General features: G+C 41.7%; 1 protein-coding gene across 3 annotated transcripts in view; it reads left to right on the forward strand.

The window, feature by feature from the left end:
- The window catches only part of adgrv1 (adhesion G protein-coupled receptor V1), a 117,897-nt gene that overhangs the window by 51,482 nt on the left and 39,106 nt on the right, over positions 1–27,309 (forward strand). For 2 of the 3 annotated variants that reach the window (XM_030417523.1, XM_030417525.1), the window contains 30 exons: positions 336–512; positions 660–842; positions 982–1,161; positions 1,291–1,455; positions 1,570–1,690; positions 1,805–1,928; positions 2,046–2,184; positions 2,322–2,507; positions 2,626–2,861; positions 3,342–3,490; positions 3,586–3,784; positions 3,905–4,124; positions 4,217–4,456; positions 4,749–4,898; positions 5,012–5,232; positions 5,336–5,615; positions 5,716–5,859; positions 6,496–6,667; positions 7,006–7,135; positions 7,412–7,980; positions 8,068–8,331; positions 8,724–8,841; positions 8,957–9,128; positions 9,289–9,531; positions 10,369–10,776; positions 11,705–11,877; positions 12,007–12,250; positions 12,420–12,559; positions 13,297–13,457; positions 13,656–13,756. In XM_030417523.1, coding sequence (XP_030273383.1) covers positions 336–512; positions 660–842; positions 982–1,161; positions 1,291–1,455; positions 1,570–1,690; positions 1,805–1,928; positions 2,046–2,184; positions 2,322–2,507; positions 2,626–2,861; positions 3,342–3,490; positions 3,586–3,784; positions 3,905–4,124; positions 4,217–4,456; positions 4,749–4,898; positions 5,012–5,232; positions 5,336–5,615; positions 5,716–5,859; positions 6,496–6,667; positions 7,006–7,135; positions 7,412–7,980; positions 8,068–8,331; positions 8,724–8,841; positions 8,957–9,128; positions 9,289–9,531; positions 10,369–10,776; positions 11,705–11,877; positions 12,007–12,250; positions 12,420–12,559; positions 13,297–13,457; positions 13,656–13,756 — 6,009 coding nt within the window. Of the gene's footprint in view, positions 1–335; positions 513–659; positions 843–981; positions 1,162–1,290; positions 1,456–1,569; positions 1,691–1,804; positions 1,929–2,045; positions 2,185–2,321; positions 2,508–2,625; positions 2,862–3,341; positions 3,491–3,585; positions 3,785–3,904; positions 4,125–4,216; positions 4,457–4,748; positions 4,899–5,011; positions 5,233–5,335; positions 5,616–5,715; positions 5,860–6,495; positions 6,668–7,005; positions 7,136–7,411; positions 7,981–8,067; positions 8,332–8,723; positions 8,842–8,956; positions 9,129–9,288; positions 9,532–10,368; positions 10,777–11,704; positions 11,878–12,003; positions 12,251–12,419; positions 12,560–13,296; positions 13,458–13,655; positions 13,757–27,309 lie in introns of all 3 variants that reach the window. The other variant, XM_030417524.1, reaches the window with a different exon arrangement.

Raw genomic sequence — 27,309 nt, forward strand, 5'->3', positions numbered from 1 at the left:
AATTGTAAATAGAATTGAATCATGACCATAAAATCTCAATCAAATTGAATCCTCCTGTTCCATTCATCCGTAAACATAAACTTTCTTTTGCTTCTTCTCTCTGTTTTTCTCACACTTGCAGATATACAAGTGGGCCTGTAGTGATCATTTTAGGGGCTTGTGAAAATGCTTTAATGAAGTATTTATCTTGCAAAATTCTAGATTCTAGGCAGCACTTATACTCATAGAAATACATTTTGGGACACCACTTGCAAATAAAATCATGACTGTGTTGGTAAAATAGAAACGTGCATTTTTCCATTTCCCAGTTTACATGTACATGTGTGTTTTCTCAGGATGACATCCCAGAGCTGGCGGAGAGTTTCCTGGTAAATATCACCAGTGTGGAGCTGGTTAGAGGGTCAGTGGGGGCAGGGCAACCCAGTGTGAAGAGGCCTGGTATGGAGGTAGCGGAGGTCACCATCCAGGAGAATGATGACCCTCGAGGGATTCTGAAGTTCAACGTCTCTGAGGTGAGCACAGGCCACAGACACGAACATGGTAGACTTCCCAACTGATGCAATAGTGACAAAACATTAAATGTAACTATTATACTTTATATTTAATTGATAATAGTATTCAAACTGACTAACGCATTATTTCTGTATGTGTTGTCCAAGGATGTCAGTGGAATCGTGCTGGCATATGAGATACCACCACCAGACAACATCCTCCATCTGTCAGTGGTGAGACTTGCTGGGACAACTGGAAGACTGGTCCTCTACTGGGATGCTGAGCCAGTCACTGCTGATCTTAATGATTTCAGACCCACATCTGGGAACATCACGTTTCAAGATGGACAGGTATATGGAAAAAGTACCTTTATTTGAACTGAACATGCCTCTAATATCACATTAAACCATGATCTGAGTCTTTCAACATAAACGTTCTTGCAAATTGCTTCCAGGGTTTTAGCTTGTGTTTTCTCACCCTTGTTTTTAGAGAGAAGCTACGATTGCAGTAACCATCTTGGATGATGAACGGGTGGAGACATCTGAGACTTTTAGAGTGAATTTATTGCGTGTGATTGGTGGTGCTCGACTGGGAGACTTGACCTCTGTCACTATCAGCATTCCACCCAACGACTCACCTCTTGGACGATTTGGATTTCAGGAACTGGAGGTAGGTCTAAATTACTTATACTAACTTACGCTTTCTGCATCAATAGATTTGTGATCCACCATCTGAAATCCTTAATATATCACAGCGATCCCTAACTTATCTATATCTCCGTAATCTTTTTCCTTTTAGTTTACCATCCGTGAGCCAGAGTTTGTGGATGATCCTGCTGCAGTGGCTACACTGTCAGTGCTACGTAGTGAAGGAGGCGAGGGAGCAGTGACCCTGGGATGGCAGCTGGAAGACGAGGCTTCAGATGACCTCTCACCTTTAAATGGAACTCTTGTTTTCACTGAGGTACATAAGAAAGAGGTGGTGTCTGTGTCTCACCACATGTACTGCGCAATCCTGACGCTATTATCTTTATGTACTGCAAGTTTTAAAATATGCTAAATTTTTCACACTTTCCAGACTGAGTCGATGAAGACGTTTATGGTCAGAGCACTCGCTGACACTGAACTGGAAGGAGATGAGCAATTCATTGTCAGGCTGTTTCCTTCTGCGAGCGGTGCTGTCATTGACCCCTTAAATGGTCAGTTTTTATGAAGGAAGAAGAAATTAACCGCATTTGCTTTCATTATTGAAATAATCATATCCAACCATCCTCTCTGTCTCTACTACCCTTGTTTTTCTTGTAATCCTCCAGGCATGGCCACCATCACTATCAGGGCAGATAAGGCTGCCCTGGGGATTATTGGAATATCAGAGTCTTCCAGGAAGATCCTCATTGGAGAACCCCAGGGAGATTACAATGGTAGTGCCATGGTCAGGTGAGTTTAATATCAAACTGTAACACTAACCTGGGAAGACAAATAAAAGTTATACATTAACTGTTTGGGTTTATTATTTGAGGATTTAATGTCAATATCCTCGTTTTTATCCCTCAGCCTTGTGCGAGGACCAGGTGTGTTTGGAGAGGTCCAGGTGTACTGGAATATCACTCCTGCTGTGGTTTCTGAGTTTGAAGCCATCTCTGGCAGTGTGACCATGAGAGACAGACAGTCTGCTGCCACCATTTTGCTGAAGGTACTGAGTAATATAGATCGTTCACAAAAAAAATCTACATTGTAGAATACATACGTGCAGACCAAATTGCATGACAATCATGTCTCTCTCTGTGCTTTGTATTAAAATATACTTGTCATATCCATCATTAACGCCAGGCCCTGGATGATGAACTCCCTGAAGAGCACCGTGAGTACCAGCTTACACTGACCTCCACCACCTCTGGACTGGAAATCAGCCCAATGGCCAAGCATGCCAGGATTATTATGGCAGCTAGTGACAACCCCTACGGCCTGTTCTCCCTCACCCAACACCAGATCATGGCGACAGAGGAGGAGGGAATGGTGAGGTCAACAACATGGGGCTGATACATTTAAAGATCTGCTTATGATCCTGAGTGGGATCATTAACAGATGAGATTGTGAATACGGAGTCATCTGTCATTTTCTCTCTTTACTGCAGGTTAATGTGACAGTCAATCGCTCCTTAGGAAGTCTGGGCAGTGTGTGGGTGACCTACCAGACCTCAGCCCACACAGCGGTCAGCGGAGAGGACTTTGCTTCAGCTTCAGGGCGTCTGCTCTTTACCTCAGGCCAGACCTCACAACAAGTCACACTGCATATACAGGATGACAATCTTCCAGAGGGACCTGAGATGTTCTTCCTCAACATCACTGAAGTGGAGCTAGTCAATATCAGGTATAGTAACTTGTTATGGTGAAACTGATTAAAAACGTTGTTGTTTGAAAGCTGAATTTTAGCTTCTACAGGTGGTGAGTGTTATTGCTTAAAAAGGCTGTTGCAAATGGCACTGGAGTCGAGTATGGAGCTAATTTCCTGCACAATCACAGCAGTAGTATTGTGCCAAATATCACATATCACACATTTTTTTGATCTTGTAAGACATGTTTTCTGAAGCAGGATCTATTAGAAATATATTGTGTATTTGTTTCATCTGTACGTTTTGTATTACATGTTTAATAATGTTTACATTAGTTTATCAATGATGTTTTGTTTTTGCAAACCACATAGGTTGTTAGTGAATTTTACCACATGTTTTTGTGGGAAATCTGCTCCTTACTGGATGATTATAGTAATTCATAATATACAATAGACAGTGCAGAGCCTCAAGGATTCCTGCCATTGACTCTTCATTCTGTGTCTCCCTCTGGTGGTCAGTGGTGTGGACTACACCGTGAGGGAGTCAGGTCTCCAGCAGGACCAGCCTCCAGCTATAGGCAACATCTCTACACTTGCTGTGGTCATACTAAAGAACGACAATGCTGAAGGTATCCTGGAGTTCAGGCAGGACTATTCTAACATCACAGGTAAGAGTAAAAAAAAAAAAGGTAATATGATACGGAGAAGATATGAAAAAATTATGTGCTGTATGTAAACATTTCTTTGCTTTCTTTTTTTTCAGTTGAGGAGGATGTGGGCTCAGTGTCGATCCCAGTGGTGAGGAGAATGGGCTCATATGGACTGGTCTCAGCTCAGTTCATTTCCAGAGGTATGGGTGCAACCCCTGACCTCGACTACATCCTGAATAATGGCTCAGTGATGTTTGTCCATGGCCAGAATACCAGCCACATCAATATAACCATTGTAGATGACCTAGACAGGTGAGAGATGAAAAGAATAAGCTCTGAGTTGAACTGTAGAGAAAAATACATGAATATAAGACTATAATAAGTGAAGAAGTTATTTAATTCCAATTTAACACTGAAATGATCTCCCCCCAGTGAAAATGCAGAGATCTTTGAGGTCCTACTTGTTGGAGCTACAGGGGGAGCAGTTCTAGGCTCTCAACGTGTTGCCAGGGTAACCATCGCCAAAAGTGACTCTGTAAGTGGGGTTGTCCGTTTCCTCAACGAGAGCCTAATCACTCTGGTCAACCCCAACTCCACTCTCAAACTCAACCTTGTTTTGGAGAGAGCAGGAGGCCTTGTGGGTGATGCAACAGTAAGAGAAACAACACCTTCTGCCAGTAAAGAAGTTCTCCCAGATGTTTTTTTCCATGCACATCAGCTAATTCAAACTGGTTTTACTTACAGGTTGCTTGGTTCATCCGTGGCCCCAACAGCAGAGATGTCCTGCCTCCATCCAATACAGACATAAGAGAACCTGTGAACGGGTCATTCTTCTTCAGGGATGGAGAGGAAGGTGCACACTCGATTGAGCTGCGGATTCTCCCCCATGGGGAGGTGGAAGTGGAGGAGATGTTTGTAATAGAACTCAGCATTATGTCTGGAGAGTTGGAGGTTGATCCTCAAGCTGGGTCCATAACACTGAAGGTACTTCATTGTACAATGCCTGCAATTTTTAATCAATTAAGACTGTTGAACAAGGACCATACAGTTTCTTATCCAAATATGTTGTATATCATTTTGATTTATTTTCCTCAATTGTCTTTTTTAATTGTGAACTCTAGGGAATATCAATGAACTGGTGTTTGTTTATTCATTTTACAGTTGGCTTTTATCTGTTTTTGCGAATGAGCTCTTCACCTTTTATTCAGTCTAATGGGATGCAATCCTCAGCACCTTACTCACCCCTTTTCTACCTCAATGTGCTTCTCTCTCCCAGATAGAGAAGTTTGGTGACCCAAATGGTATAGTCCAGTTCACTGAGGATGCTCTTCAAGAGCGTGTCTACAATGAATCCACGGAAGCAGAGGGCCCATTTAACATTTCTCTGTCAGTTACACGCAGAGAGGGTGTCATGGGTAACATCACGGTAATCCTACATCAACATACATTTATCATTTATCAATCACATCCAGTATCAGTGATTATACAAACTGAATTCTTTGTGTCCACTTTCAAACCATACTCTCTCTCATACCTCAGGTGCATTGGCAGATACAAAGTGACTCAGATATAGCCGGTGACTTTCTAGTCTTAGCTGGCTCAGTAATGATCCTGGAAGGCCAAAGAGAGGCAGAAATTGTCCTCAGCCTGATGCCCGATACAGTGCCAGAGCTGGAGGAGCTCTACACTGTCCGCCTCTCAGCTGTGGAAGGGGGTGCTACGTTGGATGCCAACCCAAACCTCATCACAATGCGCATCAGGTATGTTGTGATGTTCTGTTAAACTTAATAACATGTATCAAATTTCCAGGAAAAAGTCTAAAATGGAATTAACTTGAGATGACTCTTCCTCTCTCAACCATAGGGTGCTTGCCAACGATGAGCCCCACGGTGTCTTTTCCCTGAACCCTGAGCAGCAGTCTATAGTGGTAATAGGCGCTGGGTCAGAGGTCACCAGAGCACTGGTTATGAATGTGACCCGGCTGGCCGGGCTGTTCGGCAACGCCAGTGTGGGCTATAGGATCAGTGGAGGGATTGATGAAGTGATGGACATTGAGGAGATACTGGGAGGACAAGCTGAAGGAAGGCTGTTCATGAGAGCGGGAGAGACCTTCAGTTCTATCACTGTACCAATCAGCAGCCAGGTGAGCAAAGACATAAGTTCAGGAAATTAAGACTTGAAAAATTCAATAAAATATCCGCCCATATAACATTTGTTTGTTTTACCTGCTTTTCTATATGTAGGTGTTTTTGTCAGATGGTGAGAGCTTAAGGGCAGAGCTGACTGATGTGAGACTAGTCAGTCTTGTTCTCGGCTCTCCTCCTCGTCTCCTTCATGAGGCCAGCGTTGTTACAGTGATTGTGCCTGAAGAAGCTGCCAGCTCAGAGGCGAGTTGTGGTTGTGTTTTTATATACAGTATATATGATATATATGTAGGTGCTTTGCTTTAAGACATTTCATTAGGGTGTATGTTCCTTCAGATGATTTGCTCACTGTCACTTTACAGTTTTTTGTTCAGAAAGATTCTTTTCATTGAATGATTAAATTGCATTGATAGGAAATTAATCATTATACATCAGTTTATTCAATTATTTCTCGACCTCTTGGGAACAGACTTGGACTTACTGCACCATATTCCTCTAATATAATTTGAAACTTACATAAAACCTTGATAACTGAGTTAGTGCTGAGTCCTTGACTGCTCTGTGAACACTCAAGTGTTTTGTGTCAAGCCTATTGAAAGGTCCATGTAACACACTAGGACTAATACATTTAACTGGATGCTAACAATAACATTTAATGAACAGACCTTGTGCGCGTACTGCATAAAGATACCTCATAAGAAATTACTTCTTTACTGCAGAATACTGTAATATATAACTTTAATCCAATGAAAGCACAGTGCTGTAACATAATTATAAGAACGGGTGTATTTTTTTTAGTTTTATAAACCTGTTTCAATGTTAAAGGAACCATCAAGATAACAGCATCATTAACTGTCTTCTCTCACATATGTTGTACAGGTTGGATTTGCGTCCCTGGCTCTTCAGGTTTCAAGTATTGAAACAGGAGCATGTGAGGCAAAAGTGACAAGAACAGGCCTTTTTGGGGACATCAGGGTGCAGTGGACAGCTGGGTATCCTTCAGGACAGGCTCCACTCGGTCTCGGACTGGGAACTATCACCCCAAGCTCAGGTTAAACACCCAGAGAGTTAATGATGTCTGAAGTGGTGTAGAATCACACACTCTCTCAAACCACTCTCATAATTGTTTTCAATGATTTAATGTGAAGTAGTATTTGAACAATCAATGCTTTAATACCTCATTTGCTCCTATTTTAATTTTCTATTTTCTTCATGTCTTTCTGTGTCCTCAAAGAAATGTCAGTAACTTCCAAATTTGGGATCAATACAAGACATCTGTCTATCTATATGGATGGTATCTTGTGTTCAGACTGATGCCAAACATTATCTTGGTTTAATGATAGCTTTCATTATTAACTGCAGGTAATTGCCTCCTTTCTTCATATTCAGGCTCACTGAAGATGGCCCATGGAGAGAGGACTAAAGACATATCACTCACAGCTGTTGCTGATGCATCTGAGGCAACTTCGTATGCTATACACCTCAGTGCTGCCACCTCCAGCAGTACTGTCAAGCTCAGGTAATGGTTTCACAGTGGAGTTGTAGGAACACAAACTTGCTACATGTTGCAGTAGTTGGTTTGGTGGCGTTCTTTTTTTTCTACAGATCATATATACCTAATGAAAAAGCAACTTCTCTGAGACTCTGTCAGTGATTTCTGTTGCTAATTATGCGCCTTAACACCTTAACATAATGTTAATGTTACTTGTGTTATTTAAATAGCATTTTTAAATATATATATATATTTAGTTGACATCAAATGTAACCTCTCTCCAATGTCTGTCTTCCTGCACAGGTCAGGATTCACTGTGGCAGAAGTGGAGCCATTGGGAATCTACCAGTTTGCCCCTGATTCCCGGAAGCTCGTCATTGCAGAGGACATCCAGACAATAACACTTTATGTTCAGAGACTGTACGGTTCTCGTAGCAACAGCACCCGCCTCTCCTATACAACAGTAGCAGGCAGTGCAGCAGCAGGAGAGGACTTTATTGCAGTGCCAGATGGCCGTTTGGTCTTTGACTCACCTCGCCAAACCAACACTTCCTTCCGCCTTTCAATACTTGATGACTCTCTTTCAGAGGCTGATGAGTACTTTCACGTCAACCTTACAGATGTTCAAGTCCTTACTACAGATTTAACTTGGGCAGAGTCCGTTCCTCGCCTCAACCCTCAGCACAGCGTTGCCAATGTCACCATCCTGGCCAGCGATGTGACCGGAGGAGTGCTGAGTATCGGACCTGAACTGGTCCAGATACCTGAGGACAGGGATGAGGACACCCAGCAGGAGAGGAAGGTGGTTCTGAGAGTGCGCAGATCTGACAGTGCAGCTGGGGATGTGAGGGTTCGGGTCCAAGCATATGGAGGTTTGTGTCTGTCTTGCTGCACTGCTTTATTTCCCCCAATGCAGCATTATATTTTAATATACTGTGCTGCTGTGGTCTTTTATTCAGATGGAAGTACAACACCTCCCCCATTCACTCTGGAACCTGTTAGGAACCTTGCGAAGGAGCAACAGGACTTCCGCTTGGAGTCCACTATAGTTTCCTTTCAGGCTGGTCAGAATGAGGCAGAAGTCATCCTCCTCATTCTGGATGACTCAGAGCCAGAGGGACAGGAAGTATTCTTCATTTACCTCAGTGATCCAGAGGGAGGTGCACAAATCACAGACAGTCCATACCAGGGCTTTGGGGCGTTTACCAAGATCACTATCCTTGGTAAATAATGAGAGAAAGATTTTGTTTGACTGTTATGCTCTGGTGCGTTCCAGCAATTAAACATTGTGCAAAATATTTATTTTTCAGTATGCATTCTGGACTTAATCTTCTTCTACTGTATCGCAGAGTATCATTTGGGCGAGGTTCTAATCAAATTGACCCACAGACATGTGTATGTCAGTGTTCTTCTTCAGTTTCTTCAGGTCATTGCTACATTTGTCACCAGCAGCTATTTCAGGCCTCACTTCTCACATAATAGCTGCAGTGGGCAGCTTATTTGATTATTCTGCCTGTATGATCATTTACAAAAAAAATATTATTATAAGATTTTGAGATTATGCGGAGATTAATCTGCATTCATTTTGTTTTATTCTTCCCTCTGTCCATACCAGGGAGTGACTTCCATAACGGTATTGTAGGGTTTAGCTTCAATTCCCTGATGGGCCAAGTTCTTGATGAGGATTCAGAGAACAGAACTGCTCTCCTCTTTCTTCAGAGACAGGAAAACAGGTAATAAAATCAGCTTTTGGTTAGAAATTGAGGTCAATAACGAATTGCCCCCAAAAAAGGTTCAATATTTGACTGCAACCAAGTTATTTAGTCTGCTCCTCTTTCTTTTGTTCAGAGCCTTTGAGGATTTGCAGGTGTTCTGGAGAGCTACCTTCAGCAAGGCAGCACTAACTCTTGTCAACAATGGGGTCAACCTAACCGGACAGCTGGTGCAGACTTCAGGAACTGTGCTGTGTAGGAGAGGAGAGATAAGCTGTGCTCTCACTGTGGAGGTACAGGATGATGAGGTGAGAAAGAGGCAGTGGGCCCTGGTGAAAGCAGTTGCAGCATGTCGGTATCTGTCCGCCCTAGTAATCCATTCAATCCTGCAGTATAAGTGTAGATCACAAATGAGGTAGAAGAATTATGTTTTTTCTTTGAAATAATCTTTTGTTTGTATTGCGGTAGGAACCAGAATTCCAGGCGTGGTTCTTGGTGGAGATTTATCAGGTGGGTGCTGGAGCGACCATCAACGAGACCACCCGGTTTGCCAACATCACCTTGGCAGAGAGCGACGATCCACAAGGAGTCATTTACTTTGCTGTGGGCCATAGGCTGCCCATTGCCACTCTGATGACCACAAGGCTCAGTCTCCAAGTCCACAGACGAGCAAGCACGGCTTCAGTCATGTCTGTACAATACCGCACAGTGGTAAGAACAAACAGATAACAAGCAATCCAAACAAATTATTGTGTACATGTTTGAAATAGTATTTGAAATCTGTTGAATTTAACACTTTTGAAAGCACTAGCTTTGCCATGGAGGTGTTGTAGGAAATCTCATGTAAAGTCAAGGCCGACATGATTCCAACCATTCCTGAATCAAAAAATAAAATAGCGGGCCGCCCCGTTAACAGAATGGTAGGGGAAACTGTCCTTGGCATAGAGTATTCAGTGGTATTTTCACAAGGTTTGATGCATAAAAGCCCTGTTTTTTTGTATTACATGTGTCAGTTTCACTAATGTGTGAGTGGGCCCTTCTTCTTGGTAACTGTGATGATGATTCTCTCTATTTTCTAAATTTGTACAAACCAAACAACCAGTCAATTAATGTAAAAAATAATCAGCAGATTAATCCATATTGCGTTGCATTAGTTGCAGGCCAATTCAAAATAGTTCAAAATGAGCTCCACCTCAACCAGCTATGTTAAATCCTGCTTTTCATTAATGTATAAGCCATAATAAGCCGTGTTACTGAGTATTTTGACACTGTGTAGTAGTACTACCTCTACTAAAGTAAATGCTCTGAATTTTTCCTCCACCCGTTCCGCTTTTGGAATGCAGACCACATGGACACTATTCACTAAATTAAATTGGGCCGTATATATTCTAGAGAAGTCGGATGCACAGATGTTTTTTTTTACTTGTTCCAAGTTGTGTGCTCATGTTAATGTTTTTACATTTTGTGGGTTTATGACACGTGTTGATGCAAAACAGTGCTGGCTTACAAGACTCCATCCAACACAAATCATTTCTGTTTTTCCTCTAGGAGCTCCCTAGAGAGGAGTCGGTGGGTCCCACAATAATCTGGCCTGCTAAAGCAGGGATGGATTTTCTTAAACAGGAGGGTAGGCTTACCTTCGATGTGGGCCACCGTAATACATCACTGGACATTGTCCTTACACCTGACCTCAGTTCATCTCTGCCCACACCGAAGCGCTTCCAGGTGGAGCTCTACAATTCAACAGGGGGAGCCAGAGTGCATCCTCAATTTGGGCTGGCTAATGTGACTCTGGTGTCAAATGCAGCAAGTGAAGCTGTGTGGGTCTTACTGGACCAATTACATCAGCCTCTTGACACAACTATATTGAACCAGGTGCTGCAAGGACTCATTAATAAAGTCGATAAACCTCTAAGTCGTGAGCAGATGGCAGCAGTGCTTGAGGCCCTGGGGAAGGTAAGAGGGTTGAGAACAACAATATTTGTCTGCAAACGAATACCAAAACCTAATTTTAATTACATTCCTCCTTATTTAACGTGGAGGAGCAGATACAATTGTTAATTGTAGTTTCAGTTTTTCTGGTAATTGTACTGTAATTACTCTGAAACAAGTCATTTGCTCCAAAACATAATCATATTGTCCATATGAACATATTTGGCTATACACATATTTTAATTGATCAGTCTTTCCCAGCTGTTTGTCCAAATAAACTAATTTGCGCTTAATTTTTAAAAAAATTATTGTATAATGAGTCAGTAATGAGGGAAACACCTGCTTCTGCATGATTTTATTTTTTCACCACTTAAAGCTTTTAAGCCATTGTAGTCCTCTGTGTCAGACAGATCCGCACTTAAGTGCATGCATCACCACTACTCCAACAAATCTAAGGAGCAGGTAGTCACCTGAAAAGGTCTCAGTTGTCACTGCTTGAGTGCTGCTATCACTGCGCTGCTCTGATGTTAGAGTACATACTGTATTGCACTTCCTCAGCCTCCAGACAAGCGGAGACTTCACTGTAATTTAACAAGATGGAGTGTGCAGGGACAGAACAGAGAGCGAGAGAGAGACAGCAGAAATGAGTTACACAACATGAGGAAACGTAGGAGCATTTAGGGAGAAGCAAATGAGGCAGTGTAAAAAAAGGGCTTTATTTTACTAAAGAAGCTGCATAGCAGTGAGGCCTAAACCAAATAAAGTGACAGTCACAGATTCAGGAGGGGTGTAAAGGATAAATACAGCACTGCAAATCAGAAATATAGATGTCAAAACAAGAAACATTCAAACTCTACCCGAGCAGACTGTTTCCCAGAGCATACTTGCTTGACTAATACAGAAAACAATCTTCATTCTCTCTCCCTGTTTATCTCTTTCTCCTCTGAGCTAGGTGCTTGCAGAGGCAGAGAGGGCTACTTTACAGGAAAGCAGCCGCAATCTGACCTATGACCTGTTATGTGCCTTGGCCAATCCCAGTAGAGTCGATACCAGAGGCCTTAGCCATCTTGCTGAGGTGGCTGAGCGATTTGCATTCAGCATCCTCACTCACAGTCAATGTGAGATGTAAGTATCAAATCTCAAAAAGGGAACATTTTACAATGTTGAGCATGTTAGATACAACCTTTCCATGCATATTACCTCAGAACAATGTTTTTTTAATTTCTGTATCTTTTTGTTTAATTTCTCCTGAAGGGGTACCATCCTGGAAACATGTCCATATATGACCATTTCTGCCTTCCAGTGGTACCCCACACAGATCAACGGACACAGATTCAGAGGCCATAATGCAGACTTTTTCCAGCTCCCAGATACTCTGCTGGCAGTACCAGCAGCCTCGACTGCTGACTGTGGCAACCTCAGCCGCATTCAACTAACAGAGTTTAGAACTGAACACTGGTTTCTCACCAATGATACAATCACTGCTCTTAATGGGAAGGTAGGGAACCACTGAGATAATTGGACTAAATATTTGCCTCTAAGTGGGTAATTGGGTTTCATTAAAGACAGCAGGTGGCAGTATTACTCCAGTGTAAACTAGTCATTATTTTTTGTAGCTCACTCCACAGCTGATCTCTCCTCTCTTCTTCTGTTTATATCTACTGTAGGTATTCTCAGCCAGCCTCCAGAACAGAGGGTCACGACCTCTAGAAGATGGCAATGAGGTGGTGTATCGTATACACAGCCCTGGTCAGCAAATTAAACCGGGCAGGTCTATGTGCCTTCTCTGGAACCAGACCACTGCAAGGTAATATAGCATTGACGCACCTGTTCTAATACATACAAGCTTAAAGCAGCCAATTTAAACGAAAATGTTTCTATTGTCAATAACACAGCCATGATCGCTTTAAGATTACCTGTTAATATCAGCAGTACAAGTCTTTTTCTATGCCTACTGAAACTTTTTTTAATCTTTCAGTAATTGTTATTTATCTTAATTAACTCTTTACAATCTCTCTCTGAAACCGTACATATAAGTACACACAGTTTTCCAAGTAAAGTGCAAAAGACCAAGTAAGGCCTCTCTGTGGCCACAGGGGAAGTTACTTCTCTCCTCTGTTCCCTATCTGCAAATTCAGTCCGCCACACTCTGAATCCTCCCACTTGGAGTCAGTTTGTTGAGGACATTCCTGGGGCGTGGAATGGGACTTGGCTAGAACAAACTGTTACTAGTTGGGAATTGGCTGGAACAGCCACTTGGACAATGTACCCTCGGAAACAAAAAGGTTGAGATGGAGGGTAAAAGTCACTGTCAGGGAAAGGTCAATGTTACTGCATGATTTTCTTGTTGTGCCTATTGTTCTTGTGTGGTACTTTTGCAACTAAATCCAGAATAAACATGATGAAAATGTTGTGTTGCACAACCTCTTTGAATGCTAAAGGTCACAGTGACAACAGATGACATTAACACTTGAGAGCAAATTGGACATGATGATACATCCTCTCCTCTCCTCTCCTCTCCTCTCCTCTCCTCTCCTCCTCTAGCTGGTCATCAGATGGTCGATACTGCAGGGTTGTGAAAGAGAGTGGGAACTATGTGGAATGTGCCTGCTCCCACTTGTCTATCTACACGGCCTACGCAGAGTTTGCCTCTCTTGCATCCTACAATGAGGCCTTCTATGCCTCGGGATTTATCTGCATCTCAGGTATCAAACACACACCATCCACTGTATGTCTTCTCTTTTTACACACTACCTACCTGTCTATTTCTTCGGCTTTCTTTTACTTTTGTGTTTTAACATCCACATTCCTCCAACATTGCTATAAAAAGCCACTGCTGATATGTTATATAAATAATTTATTGATTAATCATCAATATTGGTTCTCTCTATCTCCATCCACAGGCTTTGCATTGGCTATTATATCCCACGTGCTGTGCTCCCGTTTCCCCATGTTTGCTGCCAAACTGCTCACTCACATGATGCTGAGCTGCCTTGGAACCCAGGTAATACAGCTCCTCTGTTCAGATCTTGTGCAGTAGTACAGTGCTTCACTATAAAGGTCACATTGAGCACTCACAGTTCAAAGAATTATGAATGCTGCGACTTTCATATTCCCACACCATCTGGATTAGTTTCTTTGGCATTTCCATCCATTTCTATCTACACATTTTCTATATGGCCTTTAATTTAAATGGATTTGCAAATTGTTTAAGATGCCTTCATGTCTCTGTATGGTATAGATCAGTAGCTCACAAGCATTAACACAGCTGTAATGCCTGTATTGCAACACACACCTTCACTTTGAGCAAATACTGACAGAAAACACACTGATCTACACACTCATTTATATTAAAATAAATTGAAATGTGCACACACACACACGCGCGCACACACACACACACACATGTGCTACCAACCCTTCTCACTAGCCTGTAGACATGTCACAGGTATTTTCTTGGAAATGTGCATAGGCGTGAACACACATCATCCAATGTCATTGGTTGCGCAGCTTGCGGGCCGACGCGTCCTGACAACGCAACCATGCCCCCCGCACCATCGCCCATTAAAAACGCAAGCTGTCACATAAGCAATGAGCGAGATAGATATGCGGCTGCAGGTCATTCTCTCAGCTGGTCCCACTCATGTCTTTGTGTGTATGTGTGCGTGTGTGTGTGCGTGAGCGAGTGCGGGACTGGTAATTTTCCACTGGTCCCCCGTCTCTTTGGATGACAAACACGAGCCCCTACTAAAGCAGACTGTCATTGGGGGCTAACACCTTGGGCTGGACCTGTTTATGGCCCAGGCAGAGCCCCTGAACCTAAAAGGGTTTTGGATGGAAAATTCCGTCCTGTTCGGATTCCTTGTTGGTACTGTACTGCACGCAAGGCCCTCTTCCTTGGATGCGCACATGTCTGAGATTGTGCTATAGTTTATAAAATATGTGTTGGTGTGGGAGTGTTTCTGTGCCCTTCTGCTCAGGGACACTCAATGAAGGCCTCCTTGGATCCCTGACTGAAGGCCTAACTGAATGGGCTGGTCGTGAGATGTACCCACTAAATGGTCTTTTGGTACTGCTGGGAATACTATGGAAGTAATGGTGGGCACACAGTACAGGATGTGCTGAATTTAGATAGACCATTTGACGTCATTCTTTTCACTTGAGTATGCACTATCTCAGATCTGAGGCAGATTGAGAAAAATCTGAAAAAAACATAACTTCCCTTGTATATAAACACATGGGTTGCATGATGTTTTCTCTGCCCAGTATTCTGGCTGCCAATAAATAGGCCAGTCAAGAACACTACATGTACCTTCCTGACTGGCTCGCCCTTCATTGTTATAACATGCATGTATAAGGGGATGTGTGCAGTGGACTTAATTTGAAAACATGATAAATTGTCCTAAGATTCAGTGTTTCAATGCTAGAGAAAATCACCCGCCTCGCACCTGGAACTTTTTATCCCATATCGGATGTTTTAACAGGGAGGAGATATATTTTATTTAAAAAAAAACATACAATGGCTCTAGTAACATTCAGGAAACGAGAAGTTGTGGTTCAAATGTTCAGTTCCTGGCAGTGCTCCTGACAGGTTCTATTATTATTTTGTGTTCCTTGTGGTTAAGTACAAGTATTTAAGTAACGTATGTAATTAAGTCATATCGTCACACCAAAACTACTTTGCTGGAGGCAATCTGTATTCTATCGAATTGAAGCCCAGCTAAGCCAATGGATTCTATGGTTTATGGATAAGTAAACACATTAACTATCGAGTCTCTTCAGGAAAATATCATGTCATATAGGTAGACTATTGAGATAAATGTATATGTTTATGTGTTTTGATGCATTAAGTACAGGGTTGTGGTGTAACAAATAATGATGACATGTAAGACGTAAATGTTCTCTCTCTGAATGTTGACTGATGGATAATTGAGTTTTGAAAATTGAAAGCAGCAACGAAAAACGAAAAAACACAAAAGAAATAAAACATTCCATGTGTTGTACAATACAAAGAGTACATCTCAGCACAGGACAGTATAGTTTGTGCGAGTACTGTTCTTGTGAGATTAATTTGACAAACTGTCGATACTGTAAATGTAAAATGCATTGTATTGAATTGAAAATGTTTTGAGATGCCTAAATCATAATCATCAGGGTTAAATTTCTGTATTAAGGAGGCCAAAGATCTTGTTACTTTGACAGACGAGACAGAAACGTCTCCTGAACTTGTGGGTCGCAGCCATGCTCGTGCCTCACCATTGATTTGAACTGTCAGGTCCAGCTCCCACCACCTCTAACAGAGAGGGCTCTCCATCTGTGGTGGCTGGGCTGTGATTAGTCACTGACGCTGCCCTCTGTGGGGAGAAAATTAAAGCTGCGGGTTGATTTATTTCTCTCTGCAACAGCTACAGTCAGCTAGAGAGAACTGGATTAAATCCCATCCCTCAGTGAGAGTCTGAGAGCTGAGAGCAGGTGGAGAAAGCGGAGGCTTGTGGTTCAATTTATGTAGTTTTTAATTGTTTTACTGTCTCAGTATCTTGACTGCCATTCTTTTGACATTTGTAGTTTTGAGTTGGAAAATGTTACACCAAGGGTTGTATGTTTAGTTTTTAAAGAAAGGAAGGCAGCAAGAGTACGAATATAAGCAAGAGAGTGAGCCGCCTGTTGCTTTGCTTGTTCTCTACAAAGCTCTGCTCTTGCCTGTTTTTCTAGGCATCACATAATTTGACATCCTGGGATTTGCTTCTCTTGTCAAAAAATAAATTACAAGACAAAGAGCCACCTTAACAATAGCTCTATTGTCAGGGACCCACTGATAGAAGGTCACAGAGGTGTGAGGGACATGTTTAGTCTCATCTTCAATGTTCCTTGGCAACTGTGGCAGTATCATCAAAAATTAAAAACAATGAGTTATGTTCTCACATCACTTGGTAGGGCCACAAAGCATATGACAAGTTAGTCGTTTTTGTTCCATCACAACTGTTTCCTTAACTTTTGATGTAAACATTATATGAGTTTTTAGCTCAGTCCATCAAATGTTTTAAATAGCTAGTGCAGCATAATGTGCGTGTCTCATAGCTAATATGTATCCAAAGGTGTACATTTCTTAAACTTCTGAGATTCCTAATTGAAAGGATGTATGAAAATTGTAACTCCATACAGGTCAGATTCCAGTCAAGTTGTGACTCGATGTTGTGGTTGTGACACAGTGCAATTATTTGCAAACAAACTGTGTTAACCGTCAATAGCTTCATGTTCCCAAGCCCATGTAGTGATATTCTTTACACAATCATGTTTTCACAAAAATCTAAAGTTGAGGTAAAACATGAAATATGATGAATGATCATGTTCTGTTTTATGCATGTCATATACAGCATCCCAACTTTTTTGTATTAAGGTTAAAGTTTCTGGAGATAACTTTAGATAGGTATTTTAGATACAGAAGCGTTTATAAACCTGATCTAGTTTTAGCATCAAGACACCCACAGGGCGACAGAGAGCGCCCCCTGACATCGATATAGACGTCAGACCTCCTACTGAGAGGTATAATGATTTGTCCCTTCCACCACCACAAGGGAGAGTCCTCTGACTGGGAACGACTGCTGCTTTATGTGTGTGTTTCTGTGTGTGTGTGTGTGTCAGAGCTTGTGTGGTGATAGGGTCCGGCTCTAGGCAGCAGTTTGTCCTCCCCTCAGCAAGACAACTGAAGATTGTCTGTGTTGAGTGGAAATTTACCAGTGCATATGTACAATGTAAGTGAGCCTCACCTGATCGTAAGTGTGTGTATGTTGGTGTGGGATTTTGTGCTTGTCTAGTGAGTATGCAAGTGCAGTCTGTATATGTGCAAATGTGCATGGATGTTTTGATGGGTTCTCCCCTTCTGTCGTCAACATTGTAACATTGAAGAAATTATTTTATGAAGTGAGAATTGCATGATCTTCTTAAGAAGATATTTGTTGACTAAGTGTGTTGGTCCCAGAACAGCACAGTTCTTACCTCTGTCTCTCCAGAACATGATATGTCCATCAAAATTAAATACATTGCACAGATTTTCTGCAAAATAAAATGGAACAACTACATACGGACATTCTGACTTTGATAGTTGTATGTGGTACTAATTGTAAAAAAAAAACACACTTCACTATCAATTAATTTTTTTCAGTCTCCAGGGGACAGATCACTGTCGTCATACGTCTGCATTTTATTAAAACATAAATCAATGACAATAAGAGACAGCAGGGTCAGGGTCTTGATGGATGTTCTAGTTATAGGCCTCCTATACACAATGATGGTTTCATTTCTCTTTTTATTTACACCCCTTCTCGTTCCTTTTCTCATCTTTTGCAGCCCCGCAGGCTCTTCATCATCCCACTTGGATTCAACCTTTCCCACAAAATAATATAAAAATTAGCGGCCTTAAGCCATGGCCAAAGTGATTCCCGAAATGGAATGAAGTAACATTTCCTGACAGGACATGATATAATAACGAACTGGCAGTCTTTCCAGGGAAAGGTGAAGAGTCATTAGAGAAGTTTTAGTTCTGCTGTAGCACTGTGTGCCAATAACTGAAGCGTCACTTTACAAACTCTAAAATGTACATAATTGACAGTTAGTAAAATCACAGACACTAAAGTGAATGTAGGCCTGTCATTTCAACAGCCTATGAATCTGTTGAAAGTCATTAAACATTTATATTCAAATGTTCCCAAGCCCAGTACTTTTAGGTCCTTGTTTAGTAATAACATGATTGACAGAACTCTCTGCTTAGCCTGTTCAAAGACAGTTGGGGTTTTGGAGACGTGTTTGTGCTTGAACACACATATTCAGGTGTCGGTGTGGGAAAGGAAAATCGTCTCCATCTCTATTGCAAACAAACCACAATTTGATTTCTCATCCATTGTAATTAAACAGCCCTCCACATCCCAGACAGCCTTTCCCACACACTCAGTGAAGTGTTTACCCCAGTGGTCCCAGTGCTTTTTTCCAGTATCTGGGAGGTGTTTAGGTGATTCTTAGTTCTGGTTATAGAGGATTTCCTGTTAGCTCTGGGACAGGATCCAGCATTCAGACGTCTGCGCCCCAATCCACAAACACACACACGTGTAAACACTAACTTCTGTCCCTCCCATACACCACCCACACAACCCCTGACGTCCCGTCTCTGAGCAGAACAAAGACGCAGTCTGATTTCTGTTGGGATCCCTTAAAGTTCCTGTTTGTCGTCAGTGTGCATGTGGACGTGGGATGGGGGGGGTTTATGATTTGGGTGAGTGTGCATGCAGTTTCTCAGCTCTCCAAGAATTGCGTAATCCAAAGCGTCCTTGTCAGTAGACAGTAAGCTCGGCACAAGTCTTTGTAAATGAAGTGAGTCACTTTTCCTAAGGATGTTCATCCTTTCCATCACAACCAATCAATCCTTAAATTCATAAACAGAGAGAGGTTTTGTGTTTCTGTGTGCGTGTGTGTCAGTTTCCCCGGTTTACATCAGAGAAAGGGCCTACATCTTATCATATTCAGTGCTCATTGTTGCAAGTGTATGGGAACAAATTGAGAACACAAAAATATTGTGTTTACATATTCCTTCTTCCGTCCATTTTCAACCTTTTTTTACAGTTCTTTCATTATTCTTGAATAATCAGCAAGATAAAGTACACAGCTTGCCCTTTTTAAGATTTAATACAATTCTAAGCTCTTCACTGTCTATCCGCCCAAGCTAATGGCAGGCAAGTGATGGAATAGTATAAAGTATCAGCAGTCAGGGCCTGTGTAACTGTGTGAGTGTGTGTAGACAGGACAGTGGAGAGGTGAAGACGGCCTCTTGGGAGACTCACATTACGCTCTACTGGCCGGTCCAACGCATTGTGCCTAGTGTTGCCCTGACCCCTCTCCTCTTCATCTGATCTGTCTCTGTTCAAGTCAGCAGCATCCGTCTTCTCGCTGTTCATTCTGACCTTGTCTCTTTTGCCTGATACTGTAAAATGAGATTAAACCATCAAACTAATAGCTCATTCTTTGTGAGAAAATCGTCTTTCATGTCTTCATTTTCCTGTTTACTTTCATATGTCTTGGCTTCTTTCTGCTCTTCTCTCCTAACCTTTATTTCAGTAAATGATGAGTAATGTCAATGCTTCTATTCTCTGTCCCATTTATCATTCTGGCTGCTGCTAGGCCTAGCTACAAGCCATGACATTACGAGCTGCAAAAAGACTGTTTCAGTCTGTCTCTACCCCCCCTTCTCTCTCCATCATTGCGAAAGTGGCTGGTCACATCCTGTGTGACTCATCAGTTTGAGCAATGACGATATTTTCACATGTTGCTTTTCTGTAAACTGATTACAGACACTTGACTTGCTCTCTGATACTCACCATGTCTGCCAGAACCACTTTTATCAAAGTATAATAACATCATCAAAAATTGAATCAATGCCAGTCCTTAAAGATACCCTGTGGAGTCTTCTTCTTTCTTACAGGAGCACATTGTAGCCCAATCCCAATACAACCCTTGCCCCTCCCACTTAGCCCTACCCATCTGCTTTGCACGATCATGCCTAGGGGTAGGTGTCCCAATGGGACAGAGGATTGTAATGACACAAAAAACAAAACAAACCAGGATAATATGAGGACGCAGGCAGTAAACGCAGGAAAAACACAAGAATGAACTAAGGCCAGGGAACTGACAAGAAATGCAAGACTGACGTGAGGGAAAAAACTGACACAAACTGACAGAGAGAGGGAAAGACTCAGACTTAACAGACAGGTGAAACTAGCAGGACAATCAAACAAGTTGGAAAAGTGGAAAAAAAGACAGGAAGTGGAAAGTAAAAGATGACACATTAGTGTCACACTTGCAGTGTTTGGTTTGTAGACCGTTTACTAAATAGGGCATCTGATTTGACAACAAATCATCAGTAGACATAGTCAGCAAACTACATAAATTGTTTTTCTGCCTGTAGAAGACAACCTTCTGTCTGATCATCTATTATCAACTTCACAAAAAGATTACACAGTATCAAACCCTAAAATCTGCACCATGGAAATGAAGGCTCAGCTCACCTTCTCTTTATCACGTACAACTTAACACATGAGACATGCTTGTCTCACCCACATGTTGTTGCACAGATACCTAAAAGGCAGCAATTGTTCATGTTTTTTTAGTGGTTCATCTACCAGGGTGGCCAGACATTAGTCATATCTGGACTGTATCCAGAGTTGGGCATTAGAAAAACACATGCACAATATTATAATTGTGCCATCCTTTTCAGTCCAGAACACGTTTCCTTTGCAAACTATTGACCAAGAGGATGGTAAACTGATAACTGTATGTGCAATCATTAACTCACTTTGCTTGATATTATAATTGATTATATGGACATAATTTACCTGTGCAGTATTTATAATGTGCAGTTAATGTGCTTTTGCAGCGGTTTCAAGCAGTTATGGTTAAGTTGCATTAGATGTGTTGGTTTTTAGACAATTTATCGTGTAGTGACAGACTCCGCCCTTTCTGGACTCTGGAAGTTACACTGTCATTTTTGCCAAAAGTGTGTTGTCCCTAACAACTGGTGACTGCAGAAAAACTTCCACGAACTTTCCCCTATTTCCAGATAACACACAGTAAACAGGAGCCCACAGTAGCTATCCTCCTTCAATAGGGTTCTTCACAGCACACATCAATGAGTGAATCTTACAAGCTATCAGTGCCAAAGGAATAATTTATACAGAAGCATGCTGCAAAATGCAATCATTTACTTTTTTAGTAAACTGGTGCAGTTATCTGGTAATGTGAGGGGTTTACAGATCCACTTGTAAACCTCCTGAACTGCTCACAGACTAATCAGGTCCGCCCTGATAATTTCAAACACGTTTGAAATTTACAATTTAAAATCTGGATGATTACATTGGTACTTTCTGAGCCTAACCACGACAACCAATGAGAGAGGCATTGTGGAGCAGGTGATGGCGCTGTCAAGCAATGGTAAACAGCCATGCCCCGGCTACATAATGAGATTATACAGATATTGTGTCCTTATTGCACCAATTTCTACACTGTATTCATCAGCAACAAACCATACAAGTGTGAAGTACACCAGATGAATGGTTCTTAAGAATGTCCTGCTTTATAGTTCAATAACAAGTCACTGTATTAAGTCCATAAATACAGCATCCAAAATAGATATGGATAGATATTCTGCTGGAATATGTGCATTTCTTTTTTATATGAAATGTATGTTTCAAATACTCACTCTGCACTGTGCACTTATAGAATCTCTGAATTTACTAAATCTATATCCAATAGTTATGACATATTTCTTTTCTTCGGGCTGTAACACATTGACGTTGCTTCACTACCTGCTTCAGTAGATAAATGACAATAAACAGATCGATATCTGGGTGCAAAATTACTTGCGGCAAGTCAAGTCAGATCAAGGGCTTCTATAATTTATCAGTTGCTGGCAACCCGATTAACTTGTTTCATCATGATGGGTTCATTATTTAAGAATTTAAGGCAATTGTTAAGTAAATGAACTGGCATGAATAAATCAGTTTAAAAATGTAACAGTGTTGATCTACTTAGTGTTGTACTACATAACCTCAATGCAGCAGCAGGCACCTTTTACCTGATTTTGTGGAGTCACTGAGTTTGTCATCAAGGGCTTTATCAAACAGGCTGCTGACACACTGAATGATAAACAAAGTGGAAGCCCACATTTGTCAAAGTCCTCGCTATCCTGCTCTATTTTTGGATTTCGACAGCCTATCTTGGCAGAGCTTTTGTGTGTAGAGCGGCAGTTTAGAGAAGTGAAAAGGTGCTGTTCCTTGAAACTATTGAGGTCAGTAGTGTTGCCATACTAGCATGATGTTTGCACTGGGTTTCTAGGTTAGGTTTACCAGGATGTTTCCCAATTGCTGTAACATACATACAACACGACCGTTTCACATGAATGCTGTCTGGTTCTACATCTGTTGCACAGTATTTTAGCCATTTTTGTATTGTCATTTTTGGTGACGTTTCTTTCAAAAGCCATTTGAGGTTTTCTCATGCCTGGCTACAACATTAAAGCAAGGGAGAGAGGAAGAGATTGAGTCAGCCCTGTGATGCCAGCTTAATTGCCTGAAACAGAATGAGAGTCGCCTAACTTCCTCAAAGAGTCAGGAAATGTTGAATGGAGGAAGGAAATTGCGAATGGTAATCAAATTAAACTGTATCTATAATAAGCTCTGTTGTCTAGCAGATTGTAATCAGTGTAGTCTGTCAGTTTGTTTTTAGCTTTGCTTGAATCTTGAAACTCATTTTTATCCTCAGTATAATTTAATAATTTGGAGCAGGAGGAGTAGAAGAAAATTACGACAGTAGGTGCTCTGCAGATCTCAAGTGCTACATTAGCTCACAAACACAAGATATCTTAGCTATAAAATAATTTAGAAATACACAGATCAACACTTACATGTAGATTTGCGCACACCATTTGAACATGCTCCCACATACGAATACATATATAAAAACACAAATGCTGTTCACGGACCAGCTCCGCGATCCCGCATAATTAGAAAACGCATGCATATGCCTGCATTAATGATGCACAAACAGATAAACAATCACAGATGGCTGTATGTGCATGTACCCACTCATTCAATCCACTCCACCCTATACACACATACAGAGAGAGAGGATACACAGTGTAGCATCACAGGCACAACCTATGCCTTCAGCTCTTGGTCACTTTGACCTGCAGGGGTCACTGTAGCTCCACAGCTAAAGCCAAGTTCAACAGCAGCTATGAATGAAGTGTCTGACCAATGACTTCCCTGAGCTCTTATTTTTATGACTAGACATTTTTTGGAACACGCTAAGACATCGCTGCACTGAAATCCAGACGAAGACGGTTTGAGTGAAATATTCATCTTTCATAACTTGAATACATTTAATTGTAAAGATGTTTAAGCCATAAAGAGGAGGCCAACTGAGACATTATATAGTGCATGATAGTACAGCTGTGGCTCTGATTAAGTCTAAATTACACACTGAGGTACCACAGCACAGTGTAGAGGCAGACAAATCGAGCATACAGTCTTTAACTTCATCAGGCTCTTGACAAATTGATGATTGGCCTTATAGTCACAGTCACCCATTGACTGACACAGAGCTGCTGCAGATGAGCCAGCTTACGCGGAAAGGATCTCTCCTCGGTCGATGGCCTGTTGGTTTGCAGTGGACGAGGCTGCTTTACTGGGTCTGTTTAGGTTTCTGTAGGCTTTCTGTTCAGTATGATTAGACTTGCTCTCATTCTGCAGATAAATGGCTGAAGCATGAAAGTACTACCGATATGGTAGTGATGCAAGAGGTCACCATTGCAAGATCTCTGTGTGCTTTCTTTCAAGCATGAGTGGCTTAAGTCTTACCTGTGATGTAACTCACATGGCCCTCTCATAATCATATCAGCATGTTGAAAAGACATGTTACATATCATTTAGACCAGACCTCCATTTCTCTCTCTGACTCTGAATCTTAATCTAAATCAGTGTCACATGAAAGTGGACAGAGTGTGCTATTGACTAAAATCAATTAAAGGGTTGAAAAATCAATCAAGGGTTCTTCCACCAATTTCAACATTAAATGGGCTGTATTTAACAATTTGTAGCAACTTGCATCTATTGATCACTTTTTCATTGGCCATATGTGAGCATATTGTAACATGACGTGAAAAATTAGACCTTCCCTGTAACTCCTGGTTGCCTTTACAACAGTGTGGACGATTTGTTTAACTTGTGTAAACCTGTTGGACTGTGGATTTCTTTGCAAAGGACTTGTATTAAGATTTTGCCAGAAAGTCCAAAGGAAGCAACTATATTCACATCCTTTAGTGCCTCATCTCAATGCCTCTCTCCCCTCCTAGCTAACGTTAGTTTAGAAATGTCAGAACAATACAGAAGTTCCACAGAACCCCTTTAAAATGTGTTTACCTTTCTTGGGGAGTACTACAGAATATGTGAAAAAATATGATATAAAGATGTTGAGGAAGGTGCTCAGCCATCCAGGTCTTGGTTATTCTAAGTGCTGTATCATAGGCAACTGACCTTGTTTCAGTTTCTTGAAGACGTTTCACCTCTCATCCAAGAGGCTTCTTCAGTTCTAAACTGGAGTGGAGTTGCAGGCTTTTTAACTGTGTGTGGGAGTGTCCTTACAGAGTCATTAAGGACACGTGAGCTCTGAATTTCTGAGTCGCTAGGGCTACTTAGGGTTAGCTGTTGACCTAACATCCTTCATGTGGGTTGCTAGGGCTAGGTGAGCCCAGGTGTGAATGGTTTTGAACCTGTCTCAGTACTGCATTGTGCGTGGGTGATAAGTAATATCATAGGCCACCTCTGTTCAAAGACGGTCGTTCCAGTTTGACATAAATGGATTCTTTAGGAGGTTTAGTTTCCCTAATGTACCAATCTGTGCAGTCCTGGTTGCATTGAAAAAACATAAAATACATTACTCTGCTTATACCTGGGTTTTTTTCATTGGATGGACAAGTTTCTGCGTCAGTGTGTTGGTAGGTAATGTGAACTAGGAAATGATGTTTATTGCAAGTTTATTGAATCCTCCTGAGTTTCTTAGATATTCATGTGAAGTAAGGAATGACCATTTTGTTAAGTTTTTCCATCTCGCCCTCTCTGTCTGCTCTGGATCTTTTAGAGGTTTTGACAAAGGTCCAGGTTGGGTAGCCACAGTTTTAAAGTGCTCCCCTGATGTGCTTCTGTTCCTTCTCCTTGCCTTCTGTCTTTGTGGGCATGATTTTCAGCCCGATGGTTTAGGGTTCTAATGACCCCCAGCTTGTGCTCGACTGGGTGATGAGTGTCAAACAGAAAGTACTTAGCTGGGTTACACACATCTGTGTTATACACAGATACACACACAAGTACTGTACATCTCAATGTTAAGGCCTCTGTCTTCTTCAATGTGTACTGCACAGTCCAAGAGAGGCATTCTGTCTCCTCTGACATCTTTGCAATGTAATGGTCTGTCTTAGCTTTGTCCTTTTCCAGTTTTTTCAGATATTCTGTAACTTTCTTTTTGTAGCTACTGGCAGGATTCTCGTCTCAGTGTTTCATAGGTGTTAGTATCACTAAGCAGATCAGTGACTGGTCAGTGATGTTGTAGTCCACTGTGTTTAGCACTACAGTGCTTCTCCCTTTGTCTGCCGGCAAAATGGTGATGTTCCAGTCTTTTTTGGTGATGCCAGGGCCTTACTTTCCTCAGTAGTGAGGTTGAAGGGGGCTGTTTTTGCATTAGCAAAGGCAGCGGATACCTTCTACCATAGTTGTTCTCCCTCTATGTCTGCCAACTTGTCGTTTCTGATGGCTGACTATTTTGCTGTGATGAGATCTTCTACCAGTACCTGTTCTGGAGCAAAGTTCCGTCCTTTGGCAAGGACAGCCTTCTCTGGTTGGGTGAGCTGTCTATTTTTAACCCACTTCTCTTGTATGTCACGTTTGCTGTGTTGTCGATGTCCTTATTCCTCTAGGTGAGAACTTTTGATCTTTGCGAGTTGCCTTGACGTACCTGTAATGTTTGGAATTGTCATATATGCCATTCCTTATGTTTATTGTGTTGCGATGCTTGTGCCTTCTCAACAAACTTGATATACTTTTTCCATGACATTGCTTGGTAGCAGTGATGTTAGTTCCTCAGAATGTCTGGTGAGTGCGTCGATGGTGAAATTAATCTGTCGCACTCTTTCACTGAGTAGCTGTTTTTGAGCCCTCTGAAGGATCCTTGTGGCCCTGTAGTATATAAAGCCTTTTGTTGCTCCAGAGGAAGCTGCATGTAACCTGATAAATTGCCTGCAGGGATGTCACTCAGTTGCTCAGTATAATGGGTAATGTAGGCATCAGATTTTGAAAAGGTGATCAAAACGGTCATATCTCTGTAGTAGTACTCCCCAAGACCTGCAAAGCACTTTAATGTGTGAAAATGGTGGAGTAACACTAAGTTTTGTGTATCTCATTGAGACTGAAAGACCTATACAAAACAAATAAACTCCTTTCACAGCACATTGTGGTCATGTTTTCATGATTTTTTAATCATGTTTTGCTGTGTGGCTTTTTATCTCTTCCAAAATAGCATAAAGCAACTAACCTCAATGGTCAAACCATGGCAGTAGATCGTAGAAGACTACTTTGGAATTGGTGCACACCCATTTTATGTATGCACCAAAGCACATACACACACAGAGAGTTTTGTGGTAGAGCAAAGTAGACCCATTGAGTGTGTGTGTTTAGGGAGCTGACCTTGAGCAGCTGTGTTTTTATAGGTGTGTGTATGCACATGAATTCATGTGCATGCGTCTCGTCCCTCGCAGCCCAAAGAGTTCTCTGTCTGCTCCTCAGACTAGTTCACACCAGATGTTGAGGAAGGAAATTCAAGAGGCTTCTTGAAAGTGGCCCTGTCGTGATAGAAAGCAGCTGCAGGTCTGCAGCAGTAGACGCTCTTTGACTGAAGTGTGAATGGCAGAAAAGAGAGGAGGCCTGCTGGAATGCAGCTAAATGTGCTTCATGTGGGTGGCACTGCTGA

This window comes from Sparus aurata, chromosome 5 (assembly GCF_900880675.1).
Source record: "Sparus aurata chromosome 5, fSpaAur1.1, whole genome shotgun sequence".
Taxonomy (NCBI): Eukaryota; Metazoa; Chordata; class Actinopteri; order Spariformes; family Sparidae; genus Sparus; species Sparus aurata.